Raw genomic sequence first — 14,491 nt, 5'->3', positions numbered from 1 at the left:
CCATAAGATTAAGCACGTTCTTGGGTGAAAACAGAATTGGTTGCTCATAGAAAACCAGGTGGAAAGCTGATGAAAATCAGGCAGTGGATGGAAAAATGCAGTACATTTGATTTTCTATTCCCTTTCCCTGGTAATTTGAGAAGTTGGAATCCTTTGCCATGAGGGTAAATAAATCTATGGGCCCTCTTAGCCTAAAGATGAAATAGACTGAAGGAAAAAAACAGGGTAATTCTAAGAATTTCATGTGAGGCCAAGGTCCATTTTGAAAGTCTTTTGGACTAAACTTTTGCAGGTCCAACACATTTTCAAGATATTTAGTGGGATCCTCCCAGTCCTACGATACCAGCTTGCATTGTGAAGGAAAACGAAGGACAGAATAAAGCCCTTCTCCCAGTCTGGTTTATTTTTGTACACGGAACCTCTGAAAACAGGAGGCCAAGGCTGACCTCTTTAGTCAAGAGTCAGCTCAACTTTAAAATTATAATTGCATGTGAAAGCTAAAATGGGAAAGAGAAAAAATCAGTTCTCAAGACCGAAATGCTAAAAACCCTTGGGTCACATTCCAGTTAGGGTCCTGGCCGTGCACACAGAGCTCCCATTGGGGGAAGGTGGGCAAGAGACCAGTCAAGACCAATTCAAACCATAGAATGTTGGGCATCATGGCATTTACTCTAGAGGTGTCCAGTTTACAGATAAAGAAATGTACTATAGTGATTATGCTATATAATCTTTTAAAAACTAGAAGCTTACAGTCAGATCTCATTATTGAGAAAAGTGCCAAAGAATCTACCCACTCCAAGTGAACTATTTGCAGTAAAGAAATCAGAGGAGGTTGGGTGCAGTGGCTTACAGCTGTAATCCCAGCACTTTGGGAGGCTGAGGCGGGTGGATCACCTGAGGTCAGGAGTTCAAGACCAGCCTGGCTAACATGGTGAAACTCCGTCTCCACAAAAATACAAAAATTAGTCAGGCATGATGGCAGGTGCCTGTAATCCCAGCTACTCAGGAGGCTGAGGCAGGAGAATCACTTGAACCAGGGAGATAGAGGTTGCAGTGAGCTGAGAACTAGTCATTGAACCATTGCACTCCAGCCTGGGTGACAGAGCAAGACTCCATCTTTAAAAAAAAAAAAAAGAAATCAGAGGGATAGAGTCTGTATTAGTTTCCTTGGGCTGCTATAACAAATTATCATAAACTAGGTGACTAAAGACAACAGGAATTTATCATTTATTTGGGACAGGGTCTTGCTGCAATGCCCAGGCTGGAGTGCAATGGCGTGATCTCGGTTCATTGCAACCGCTGCCTCCCAGGTTCAAGCGATTCTCCTGCCTCAGCCTCCCAAGTAGCTGGGACTACAGGCGCACATCACCATGCCTGACTAATTTTTGTATTTTTGGTAGAGACGGGGTTTCACCATATTGGCCAGGCTGGTCTCAAACTCCTGACCTCAAGTGATCTGCCTGCCTGGACCTCTGAAAATGCTGGGATTACAGGCGTGAGTCACTGCACCTCGCCCATAGGTATTTATTCTTATACAGTTCTAGAGGTTAGAAAGCCAAGATCAAGGTTGTTTTCTTCTGCAGGATCCAAGGAGGAATCTTCCCTGCCTCTCTCCTGGCTGGTGATTGCCAGCAATCGGTGTTTCTTGCTTGGCCCATAGCTGCATAACTCCAATCTCTGTGTCAGCCTTCCCATGGCATTCTCCTCTCTGTGTCTGTGTCCAAATTTCCCTCTTTTTTATAAGGATACTAGGTATGAGATTAGAACCCACCCTAATCTAGTAAGTATGAACTCATTTTTGACTTTATTTAATCTGCAAAGACCCTATTTCCTTATAACGTCATGTTCACAGGTATCTGGGGTTAAGATTAGGGGGACACCATGCAACCCATAGGAGTATAAAACAAAAACAAAATAAATCCCTGTATAAAATAAAAATACAACCAAAACCCTGAACTGGGCATGGGAAGACCTGCTAACCAACCTTCTCCAACCCCTTTGGGCTGTCCTCGCCCTCTCTACGTCTTGGTTTCTCCACTCTAAAGGAAGGTCATCAGGCCTGCCCTACTGACTTCAGAAATGCCAGGAGAATAAAATGAAATCATGTAAATGAAAGTATTTTCTATTCAGAAAATGTTTCTTTAAGTGCAAGGAATTAAGAATTCATTCCAGATTGTGTTGACTTTCCTTAACTTCATAACTACTTAATGAAGAGGTAATGGAAAGAGAAACACAGCCCTACTGGGAAAACCATTTAAATTACATACTTGCCTTCGTTTAAGGTTTGAGATAAGTGTCCAGTAGCAATCTGCAGATAAGGAGAGTAGTATTGCAGATCCTTGTTCAATGGGCTTTTTACTCGCACCAAAACAGGGTGGTATTCAAGCGAAGCTAAAGGGTGGCAATTTAAAAGCAAACCAAGAGGCCTGACGTTCACATCTGGGCCATCAGCAGACGGTGATGGCTCTCCTTCTCTCTGTCTGTGTGGTCTATAATATTACTGGCTCCCATAACAATATCCTCATAGTAGCTTTGAATTTGCTTTGTCTGATGACTTTTCTGGATATGGCGACACAGACCACACAATTTATAAAATTAGCTAAAGAAGCCACTTTCCTGATTGACAAATGTGGCATATGCCCATGTATATTACACAAACAGAACCACTGTGTAGCCAGGAAAAAAAAAAATCTGAAGAAAAAAAAAAGCCCCCTTTCCTTTCCCTTTTTTAAGAGGCCCAAAGTTCTAGCAATGATGGGAAAACTCTTTTTTAGGCCATCAGATTAAGTCAGTGGGGCTTGGAAGGCAAAGATAGCCACATGCATTGAAAATGCCAGAAAAGAGGTGTCATTGGGATAACAACTTGAGAACTATAGTTATATCCAAAGCATCATGTGACCTACTTGAGTGTTACTGATGCCCATATTAGTAATCAATTCTGTTGACCTTGGACTGTGGGGGTTTGCTGACCCAGGAGAAATCCCACAGGGGAAAAAGAGCCCCAGCAAAAAAGAAAGAGGCCCTCAGAAAGCAGTTCCCAATCTGCCTTGCAAACTGAATCCTCTATTTGTCACTGCTGGGTGTATATGCTTCCTAGTGGCTGTCATATACTTTCAGAAATATGCCAAGTCACACACAAGCTAACAAACAAAACTTTATTTTCCTTTAATACAAAAATTAAATAGCAAGGGGTTTTCTTTTTACAGTGATAAATTAGAAATTTACAGTACAGACATCGAAGCAGACATACTTTTGTACATCCTTAAAAGCAGGGTCCATTTCCTTTGAAATTTAGCAATTCATTCAGGGCATGTGTAGCAGGAAGTTTGCCTGGTACCTCTTTGTCAAACATCTGTAAGTACCCCAGATTGGCTTCAAGGTTCCTGGAGCTGTGGGGTGGCATGAGGATCCAAGAAAGGCCACAGAGCATCCAGCCCAACAGCTGCACAGAGCAGGGGGAGTCACATGTTATCTTTTTGCAGATTACACCTAATATTTAATCAACCTTTCTTACAAAGAACTCAAGGGGCCTTCATTTTTTGACCTTTTCAAGCCTCACAACATCCCTGTGAGGTAGACAAAATTCAGAAACACCTCCGTGCCTCACTGGGAGAGATCTAGAAAGCAGCTTACCCCTCCCAAAGCCCACAGCCAAGTCAGGGCCCCAGCCTACTTGTACGATTTGAAAACTTTCACAACCTGGGAGAGAAGATGGACCCAACCTTTGTGGGACAGAGTGGCTCTTGCCCCTCTTTTCAGAAGCCTTCTAGGATGACAGTGGTCATGTACTGAATATTGTAGGAGAGCAAGGAGGTATAAAAGCTTTGAGGACATGGCTCATACAGGACCCCAAAAAGGTCCTCTACAAATTGCCTGGGTAAATTCTGGAAATTGGCTAATGCAAATAAGAGAAAAAAGGTAGATCAGAAACAGAAACAGGCTACTATCAGGGCAACTGAGCTTGCCAAGGGGAACAGACATGTCGGAGCATCTATAAGTCATTTGTCTCCTGGTACTGTCAAGTGTGTAATCACTGCACAAGTGCATGGCAAGAGACAGCAACAGAAAGCTCTATGTAGGCTAGAGTGAAATGAAATCCATTATGTAGGGCTCTAGTATCTGATCCTTGGTAGGAGCAAAATGCTCTCTAAGTAGTTTCCAAGATCTATGACCTAACCCTGGAGGAATAGTGATAACTCAGGTCATTTGCAAGACATAATACAAACCCAGATGGGAACTCAAATAAAATAAAGGAACCAATAGGATTTTCAGAGTCCAGTGACTCGACATGATTGACTGGAATAGCAACTCTCTCCAGTGTCCTCCATCACAGAACAAAATACAAGATGTAAACTGATTTTAAGAGGTTCCTTCCAGGCCAGGTGTGGTGGCTCACACCTGTAATCCCAGCACTTTAGGAGGCCGAGGCGGACAGATCATGAGGTCAGGAGTTCGAGACCAAACTGGCCAACACAGTAAAACCCCATCTCTACTAAAAATACAAAAAGTAGCTGGGCGTGGTGGCAGACACCTGTAGTCCCAGCTACTCGGGAGGCTGTGGCAGGAGAATTGCTTGAACCTGGGAGGCAGAGGTTGCAGTGAGCCAAGATTGTGCCATTGCACCCCAGCCTGGGCAAAAGAACAAGACTCTGTGTCAAACAAACAAACAAACAAAAAAGAGGTTCCTTTGACAGTCTGTGCTCTGTGGCTCCCTTCCCTAACTGCAGCTGTGGCCACCTCACCAGAAATCAAATATTGTACCGGCCTGGTGAAATCCCTGAGTCTGTTCCTCTAGGACTGAGACTGCTGAGCTCATCTTTGTGTCCTCAGGTCCCAGCTTGGTTCTCAACACAATAAGCATTTAATTCAGTGACCATGAGGATGCGGGGAGCCAGAGAATATAGAGCTAAAGGTGCTGAACAGAATCTAAAATCAGAGTCTAGACACACGAGCTTCCCAGAACCTGAGTTTGGGGAGTGCAGGTGAGAGAGTGACCTGGGAGAGGAAAATCAGAGAGCATCTCTGAAATTAAATTCTCCAGTTTCAGGCCCAAGTAAGTTGCCAGTTCAGAAATAGTCTCAGCGATCAGGAAATGGGTCTCCATAAAGGAAAGAGGATATGAATCAACCAAGAAGATCAAGCAGATGGTTCTGGCCAGCACCATTCTACTCCCATGTTTCCCTGGCCTGAGGTTTGGCCTATATAAGCAGGAGAAAGGAGTCTACCAGAAAGGACGCTGGATGGAGGTGCCATTGCATCATGTTTAATTTCTGGAGGCCAAGGGATTTCTGAGGAAGCTACAATCATACCTATTTACTGCAGGTTTCATAGAAAAAAAAAAACAATGCTCACCTTCTCTCTAGCAAGATGCTGTCCTCAAACACACCCATACAAGTCACATGGAACGCCCCAAGCCCTGAATTGCCGGCAAAGCCAAAGCAGATGTGTGGGCCCATGTCCTTGTGGACTACTCTTATAGTCTTCCTAAGGGATTTCTCCAGAGATTGTCATGAAGCAGAGCTGATGCTTTCTGTTAAAACCACCTGTAACTGACTTGGAAGGAATCCTGGGAAAAGGATGAGAGATGTGTTAAAGGTAGAGAGACCCAGGCTGGGTGTGGTGGCTCACACAGGCAGAGATTTACGGAATGGAGACAGTGAAACAGATGGGAATTCCAGAGGTCCCTGCTCCTTTCCCAGAGGAACAGTAAAGTTCAGCAGACCTGGGTGCGTCCCCACCCTAGATCAGTTAGAAGAACAGAGATTATCTATTTCAGGGCTTTACATACAGTTGGCACTCAATAAATACAACAATAACTGATATTTTTAACAAATACCGATTTAAGAAGTGATGGAGTTGATTGAAGGTCACTGGTAACTGACTCCTCAGCCACAAAGTTCTTTTCCTGAAACCATAAACACTCTCCATTGTCTGGAATGTGAAAGGAGAGGCCTATAACCCTGTAGCATTGCTAAGGCTACTAATCCAAATGGCCACTTCTGATCAAATACACTTTGCCCTGAAAAGGTAAGAGATTTGTGGAAAACGCATGTCAAAACCCAAAACATTGTCAAAACACTAGCTCCAGAACTCAAAACTCAGAAATCAGGTGCCCAGATTCACCCAAGTGCTCTTTTATTGTTATTATTTAGTCATTGACAAGCATTGATCACCTACTCCACGCCTGGCTTTCTGTTAGATGCTGCCTTGGTCACACAATCACTGACACGTTACAAAGAAAACCGCATTACAAACCTCTATACTCTAACAGCAAGACCAGTCCCCTACCGCCTGGTCTTCCTTCCCCTGCCTGGGCCAGAGTCCCTGCACAACTCCCAAGACACCAGAACAGAGCGTGAGTAAGGGCAGGCTCTGCCCCTGGGTGCGTGCTCCAGGGCCCTGGACAGTTATGGGAACTGTCTACAAGCAGCACAGGGAGTTCACATTTTATATTTCATAGGCAATAGAGTATCAGATGGAGTTAAAATGGTTCTTCCGGGGATCAATTCTCATGCTCCTGGAGCCTGATCCAGTTCAGAGTCTAGCCAAGGTACTCAGACTGGGCACAGCAGCAGGGGCCACCTGTGCCCACTTAGCTTCAGTCTCAAAAGCCAAGACTTTGCCTTCCAAAACATACGATGGACCTTACATGCATCTTGATGTCAGAGAGCTCAAGAACCACACAAAAACGAAAAGGAAAGAAGAAAGGGAAATGTCAGACTATGGGCATAAGGCTCAAACCACATTTTTAAAACAGAGGAAATGCTTATTTCCAGAATTTGACCACCTATTTGGAATTCTGAGTCCCTGGAAATGTTTCTTTCAATCACACAAAGTGTGATTTAAAAAAAAAAAAAAAAGAGCTTCCCTTCCTATTTTTTTAAAGGCATGAATTAATAAATAAGTCATTGCAAAGCAGTTGCTGAAGCAGACAGGTATGAGTTACAAGGAGTGCAACCTGTGACATAGTCAACAATTTGTCCCCAAGATCTCATGATTAGAAGGCCTAAGGCAAGGTAAGAGAAAGGCCAGTTACAGTTTTAAGAGAAGTGCAATTTTCAAGCGGCTGCTAGGGGATACCCCCTCATGAAGAACGTATAGCATAAATTTTAAAAGCTTTGGATACCTCTGCTAAAGGCAATTAAGACCTGGGCTATTAGAGTTTGCAGTTCATTTCATATGGTCTACACTTTATTCCCCACTAACCAATCAAGCTTCTGGCTGGCATTCTGGAGATTCATTAAGCACCATATAAATACTCCAGGCCACACTGCCTCCAATGAAATCTTACAAGGAGCCTTTGCCAATTACTAGGAAACAATTATGCACCAAGTAGTTGGATTAGCTGTCCTCAGTTCCCTTTATAAAACTGAGAAAGTCTCCATTGTCGTTAGTAGACCAGACTCTGATAACATTCTTATGCTTTAAAAAATAAAAAATAAAAAATTTAAAAAGGCACTATCATTCTGAGAATGCAAGTTGAAGTTGACCCTAGTTTTAAAGTCACTTGAGTATACTATGTCATGGTCCAAGAATGTGCTTTTAATTGTAATTGACACACACAAATTACACAGCTAATCTGTGCGAATGCAAAGTTGCCAAGAAAGTTAACATTTCAGCTCTTCCAGACTGGCGTCTGCATAGATGCAATCACACAAGTAAAATATATTAAGTCCCCACCGCTCAACGCAATAGGTCTCTGGGGTCGGTCAGGTAAGTCAACTTAGTAAATCTCATTTTCCTTTGAATTAAGTGATTGTCAAAAAGTGAATCATCCTTCCTTTTCCCCTCTTTAAGCATGCTGCAGTGCAAAAATTCCTATAAAAATACCTTTTTTTTGAGTCATTAATATAAAATGAAGAAAACAGCAGCAGCCCATAAGAGAGATGTTGAAATTTAAGAGAGGAAGAGAGAGAAGAAAAATCCACTGGATACCTTATGTGTGTGAGTACAGTACATTTGTTTGTTCAGACAACTCTGTTTTATGACAAAGGCACTGAAAGATTCTACCACCACCTCTTGGGAGTGCAATCCACAAAGTTCTAAACAGCAGACAGTGCACCACAGAAGATGTTTATGTTAGATCAGCCAAACTATAAAACTCTTGTAACACTTCTCTGAACCCAGCGTTTCCAGTGTTTATAGATTGCGTTGCTATCTGAAAGACCCAGTTAGTATTTAAAATTGTAAAGGGTTAAAAAAGTTAATCTTTCTCCCTGCAAGTTACCAACTCACAGCTCAAATCCCACCCTGCAGGGGAAAACAGTATCGCCCTGGACTTCCTGGACTCTAGGCAGGACCTCCACGCTCCAAGCTGCAACCTGCTAAAGTGATCAACGTTTTTGATTTTTCACAGCTTTGAAAGCCTCTAACTGGCTGTTCCATTTTGGATCATTCCAAAGTCTGCAGCAAAATCATTGGTTTTTTGATGCTGGGGTTGGGGTGGGGTCTCTTAATTGTTGCTAGTTTGTTCAAACTGAGATTCACTGCATAAAACTTTTAGTAGAATTTCCTCCAAAATGCTGGCATTCCCTGCTTCAAAATGAAGAAAGCGTGGAGGCTGACTAGCCTTACACCACAGTCTCATTGCCTTTCCCAGGCTTCACCCAACCATTTCCTCTTTTCTCTCTCTTTACCTTTCCAGAATTCACCAATCTGTTGGAACACTTCTGCCACGTGTGAAGAGTTTTGGCAGACCAAATCCACATGCCTGAAGTGATGCCCACCAGCAAAGACATAAAAATTTTCAACATTTCAACAGCCATGTTGGAATCATCTGCAGAATACCGAAAGAGTGCCCAGTTGGAGATTTCATAAAAGTAACAGGCAATCACACACGTTGCAGGAACTGTGTACAGTACTGAGAACACCCCGATCTTGACCATCAGTCTTTCTAACTTGTCTGTCTTTGTCCCATCCTTTTGAAGATTTGACCGAATTTTGAACAAGGCCACCAAACCTGCAGCAATGAACAAAGTTCCAATCACCAAATAAGTAAAGAGGGGAGCCACCACGAACCCGGTGAGCGCATCGAGATTTTGGTTTCCAACATAGCACAGGCCAGTCAGTTCATCTGCATCCACCAGTCTCATAATCAAGATGACAATGGTTTTCACTGCGGGGATGGCCCAGGCTGCAATGTGGAAATAAGAGCTGTGCATTTCAATGGCTTCATGACCCCATTTGAGTCCTGCTGCCAAAAACCAAGTGAGTGTCAGAATAACCCACCAAATGGAGCTGGCCATTCCAAAAAAGTACATCAGCAAGAAAATTATTGCACATCCTGTGTTCTTAAGTCCTTCTTGGATGAGAACAGGTTCTGCTGCCTCTTCAAAATCACAGGATATCCTTTCCCGGCCTACAGTCAGCCTGACAATATAAGCAATGCTATAAATATTATAGCACATACTGAGAAATATGATGGGGCGCTCAGGGTAGGAAAACCTAGAAGAATCGATCAGGAAGGTCAGTACTGTGAAGGCAGTGGAAATGAAGCACAGGCTGGCCCACACAGCCATCCAGATATCGGTGAACTCCTTGGCTGAGCGGCTGTATAAGCCAGCATCATAGCCACACTTGAGAACACAGTTCAGGCTCCTTTTCACCCAGATGTACTGATCAGAATTGGTTCCCACAGAGTGACACTCTTCCCCAGGCTGGATGGGGGTTTTGTGAGGTAAGGGCACCTCTTCATCACCTGGCCCTTCCATGCACATGTGGTTGTGGTCGTTCTGTGGTGGGAATTTGCTGCAGTTCAGACTCTCTGGCCAGGCAAATCCAAATTCCTTCAGGACGGGTTCACAGCGTCTCTTGACTGAAAGGCACATGCCGCCGCACGGGCCAATGGGGATGTTGATCTTCTCTGTGCACATTGGCACATAAACAGAACAAAGGAAGAACTGGAAAAGTAACAAAATGAACAAAAAAAAAAAAAAACACAAAAAAAACAATGACTTGGAAGTTTGACCAAATGCTCCCACAAAGCTGAGTTGAATGCTTCCAGGCAATGTACGTATCTACTTTTAAACCAACCTATGGGGAGTCTGTCTGTTTACTCTGACCTCAAACAAGGATGCCTGATAATCCATCACTTACACACTTTTCTTAGTTTGGCTCTAGTAATCCTTTCCAGAGGAAGGTACACAAATAAATAAATAAAATAAATAGGGTGTGAAGAATTGCATAAGCCCTCTTTGCACAACACTTCAAATAAATTTTAAAAAACTGGCTTTCAATCTCCTTCCATTTTAGATACTATTTGAAAAAGCTAAAGAAACTAATATGACTCAGGTGGTTTATTTTTATCCCCATTTCTTTATCATTTTAAAAATAAAAGTTTAAAAAAATGTAGATCCTGTTAGTATTCTCTTCTCCCTACTTTACCCCTTAAAAATTTGTTTAAACTAGTCCCATACTGAAACAAAAAATGGCCCAACTGAGACACTGTTAGATTCAAGGATGGGATGGAGATTGAGGTCTCTGGTCACTAGGGATTTGTTTGGCCAGGTTTCCTCAATGAATAATAATGAAGCACAATAGGAAAATGTAAATGTTAAGTCGCTGAAACTGCAATACCAGCAGGGGAGAGTCCAGTTGCTGTCCTCAATTCCTCCAGCATTGATAAACAGTCTGCTTGGCTCCTTACAGATGTTGTCTATGAAGTCTAGAGTTACAAGTAACTATTTTCCAGCATGTAAAGGGATCCAGTCTTGTCCTTCAAAACAGCTTGGCCGCTTTCCCCAGGATACATGTAATTAAAAATATATATCCCTGCAAAAGCTGTTTCTCCAACAAATTACCACTGATGTCAGGATATGTGCTGTTTCCAAACTGAGAGCTGGAGGATCATTTCTTAAGCTTTTATAACCTAGTTCTAAAATTCTGGAACTTCCAAAGGGATATTTCAGCAGCAACAGGTCTAATCCCGACCATCTTTCCAAAACCACAAACCAAGTTTTAAAATGACCTATGTAAAAACATGCACCTAGTAAGTAAGCTATATGTCTGTTTCTTATCTCTCAGAAGTTACAGCCAGAACCACAGATTTCTTTTTTTTTTTTGGATATGGAGTTTTGCTCTTGTCGCCCAGGCTAGAGTGCAATAGCATAATCTTGGCTCACTGCAACCTCCAGCTCCCAGGTTCAAGAGATTCTCCTGCCTCAGCCTCCTGAGTAGCTGGGATTACAGGTGAGCACCACCACGCCCGGCTAATTTTTGTACTTTAAGTAGAGACAGGATTTCACCATGTTGGTCAGGCTGGTCTCGAACTCCTGACCTCGTGATCCACCTGCCTCGGCCTCCCAAAGTGCTGGGATTACAGGCGTGAGCCACCGCGCCCGGCCAGAAACCCGATTTCTGAAGCCTGGACAACTAACGTGTACTTTTTCCCACAACTTCTCTGTTTTCTAAATTTCTAAAAATCATCCAGCCTCAACAACCCAAACATAACCAATGTTAACACTTTAAAAATTTTCCTTTCAGTTTTTTATTACCCCAATAATTTTTTTTTTTGTAGGATTATAATCACCCTGTATATGCAAATTCTTATTACTGTGGAATAAACATTTTCTCTATCATTACATATGCTTTACATTTTTTAACGACTGCAAAAAAAATTTCTTCCAATATACCAACCACCTTCCTGCAGCTTCTTGTCACCCTCCAAGCATTAAACGTGCCTTCAACTCTTGAGGATAAGAAAGAACTCAAGCCAACCCAACCACTCCTTCATGCATGACCTCTAAAACCCTGCGGGACGCCGTGAGGACGGGCTATTCAGCAGAAAAAGGTACGGCAGTGTTTCATTTAATAACACCCCAAAAATAGTGGGGAGAGGGAAGGTCCGTGAGGGATGGTCTCCTTATCTCTCCCTCCAAGTCTTAGCTGCAGCTGGCTCCCTCCCACTTGCCGACCGAGCACTGGCGGCCAGAATCCTTGGCAGAGATAACCCTCAGCTCCACTGGGGTTAGGGGTCTGGCCAGACATGGGTGGGCAAGGAAGAAAAACGGAAGGGCGGGGTGTAAGAGTGGGTTCTTTCCCAGGCCAGATGACTTACACAACGTTTTGGCTTCCAGTCCCTGAGAAAGTGGGGGTGGGGATGGAAATCAGTTTTCCAGGAGAGCTGTCTCCTTCAGGCTAGGATGATCAACTTGGCATGGGCTCTGCAAAGTTAGTTTGGAGCGTCCCTCCCCAAGGGGTCCTGCCAGGGGTGGGGGTGGGGGCGCCCACCTGCAGCTGGCTGGAGCAGCCGTACTGGATGAGCGGTGTGAAAGTTGTCAGCTGCAGCTCGGCGTCCGTCTGAAGCTCGTGCCCCACCAGGTTGGGCATCTTGGTCACGTTGTAGCCGAGGTTCTGGCACATGGAGATGCGGATGGGGTCGCAGCGCCGCTCCTCCTCGTCCCCGAAGCCCCGCGCCGGCCCCAGGAGCAGCAGCAACTGCAGCAGCAACCCCAGACTGAGACCGACGCCCCCGGGCGCCCCCGGGACGCTCGGCCCTGCGCCCCGCCAGGCCATGGCCAGCGTCGGGGGCAGCAGCGGCAGCGGCGGGGGCTGCTCTGGCAGACACCCCCAGTTTGCACGGGGGCGCCGGCTGCCCGCGCTGCTCCCAGCTCCCGGGAAGGGAGTGTGATGCGGCGATGAGGGGGCAGCGGCCGGCTCTCCAGAAGCTGCGCGCGACCGTGTGGGATATTAGACGTCCCAGGCCGAGGCCGAGAGACAGGCTGCGAGGGTCATGGCTGCAGGCGGCGAGCCCACAAGCCGGCGCCGGCCGCGTCCGCTCGGCGTCTCCGCGAGGCCAGCCAGCAGCCAGCGCTGCGCAGCTCTCACCGCCGGAGCCCTGCGCGGCGCTGGAGGCTCGCGGCGCGGCGGCGGGGCGGGACGGACAGGGCGCCTCTCCAATGGCCGGGCGCGGTGGGCAGCAAGGGGCGAGGCGGCGGGGCGGGGCCGCTCTCCCGCTGGAGGGGTCAGGCCCCCGCCCTCCGGCCCCCTCCTCCGGCCGCTCCTCCCTCCCTCCCTCCCTGAGCGCCCCGCCCCGCCTGCTTCCCGGCTCCTGCTTTCCTCCCACCCGGATCTAGGCGCGCAGGGGCCAGGCGGGGACTGAGCCCAGTGGCTCCAGCCGCGCCGTCCTGCTCCCTCCTCCCCCAGGTGAGAAGTGCGCCCTGTTCCGTCTGCCCCCTTTCCTTCCCGTCTCCTTTCAGCTGTAACCTAGGCCCGTGGCCACCTCCCCGTCAGGCAGAGGAACGTACACAAAGAACACGGGATTTGGATTTACACCGATTGTGGCTTTCAGTCCCGGCTGTGTGACCTTGAGCAAATTGCTCAGCCTCTCGGCGTCAGTCTCCTCCTCTCTAAAGTCACTTGGGAGGATTAGAGATAAAGCGTAGAAGGCTTAGCGCGGTGCCTGGTACTGCGCGAGCCCACAGCTATTTTCACTCCCGACTAGAGGCGATCCGGGCCCGGCCTCTCCCCACCCCCAGACTCGCCCGACCTGCGCCGGGAGACGCCCACCTCCAGCCGCCAGAGGGGAGGCGCCCCGGAGCTGCGAAGCTGCAGACCAGCCGATGGTTTCGCGCTCCGATTTCCTCACCGTATGAAATGAAATTCCACAGGGGGATTCGAAAGGAAATGAGACCGGGACTCTCCGTGCTTCTCGGCCCGCCGCCCTTCCTGTCTCGGGGACACGGTTTCTAAATAAGGTTGGGAGGGTGAGAGGGCGGGAGGGGAGAGGCTTGACCTATGACTGGGGACGAGGAAGGCGCACAACCACCGTGACTCCTCTTTCCCGGCCTCCCGGGCACCCCCTCCCCACCAGCCTGCACCCCTTTTTTTCCTTACTATTCTTCTGCTTCGGTTCCTAGGGATCTGGGGATCATGCGACCCAGGTTTGAACCCAACTTTCCTGTCTCATTACCAGCCCCCCCGCGGCTTTGTGCTGGTCCACCCTCTCTCTGCTTTCCAGTCGGCCAGTAAAACTCCCAGCAGGTGGATTCCTCAACCATTCACTTGTTGCTTGACTATGTTCAAGCTATGGTGCCGAAGTAGGGAAATTCATATCCACCTCACACAGTTGTTCTAAGAGTTCAGTGAGATAATGCCTGTAAATCATTTAGCGGTGTCTGACACATAATGAATGCTGAAGAACTTGATGATTGGTGTGTGTGTGTGTGTGTTTCCAAAACACTAGGGGAGATCAATTCTGGGACAGCCTCCTGCTTTCCAGCCTGGTGCTAAAGACAGCTCTAACAGCCCCAGACTGAGGATCTGGGTAAAAGACTTTTCACCCTCTTCCTGAGATCTTTTTGTCCAACACTTGCCACTGTTTTCCTGGAACTGTTTTATGCATGTTTTTATCCCCCCATTTCAACCAAATTCTGTGGCATATGGCAGAGGCTAGGTGCAAGTTGGAAGAATGTCTGTGCTACTCATATGACACTCATATTCTGTCTTGTATTTTTAGTCGTCTTATATTGGCAACGAGACTTGACTGAGAGCA

At 46.2% G+C, this 14,491-nt stretch overlaps 1 protein-coding gene across 3 annotated transcripts in view; it reads right to left on the bottom strand.

The window, feature by feature from the left end:
* Window positions 1–13,676, bottom strand: part of FZD4 (frizzled class receptor 4) — a 37,951-nt gene extending 24,275 nt beyond the window's left edge. Inside the window, exons 1-3 of one of the 3 annotated variants that reach the window (XM_021926405.2) lie at window positions 13,586–13,676; window positions 12,229–12,435; window positions 3,142–9,899 (exon numbers count right to left, since the gene is read on the bottom strand). In XM_021926405.2, the coding sequence (XP_021782097.1) occupies window positions 8,571–9,899; window positions 12,229–12,360 (1,461 nt within the window). In that variant the 5' untranslated portion in view covers window positions 12,361–12,435; window positions 13,586–13,676 and the 3' untranslated portion in view covers window positions 3,142–8,570. Of the gene's footprint in view, window positions 1–3,141; window positions 9,900–12,228; window positions 12,822–13,585 lie in introns of those variants that run through there. The other 2 variants (XM_017948829.3, XM_003910514.4) reach the window with 2 other exon arrangements.
* Between the last annotated feature and the right edge of the window lie 815 nt (window positions 13,677–14,491).

The sequence above is a fragment of the Papio anubis genome, chromosome 12 (genome assembly GCF_008728515.1).
Source record: "Papio anubis isolate 15944 chromosome 12, Panubis1.0, whole genome shotgun sequence".
Taxonomy (NCBI): domain Eukaryota; kingdom Metazoa; phylum Chordata; class Mammalia; order Primates; family Cercopithecidae; genus Papio; species Papio anubis.
Note: the sequence above shows the minus strand (reverse complement) of the source record. Positions and strands in the feature narration are given on the sequence as shown.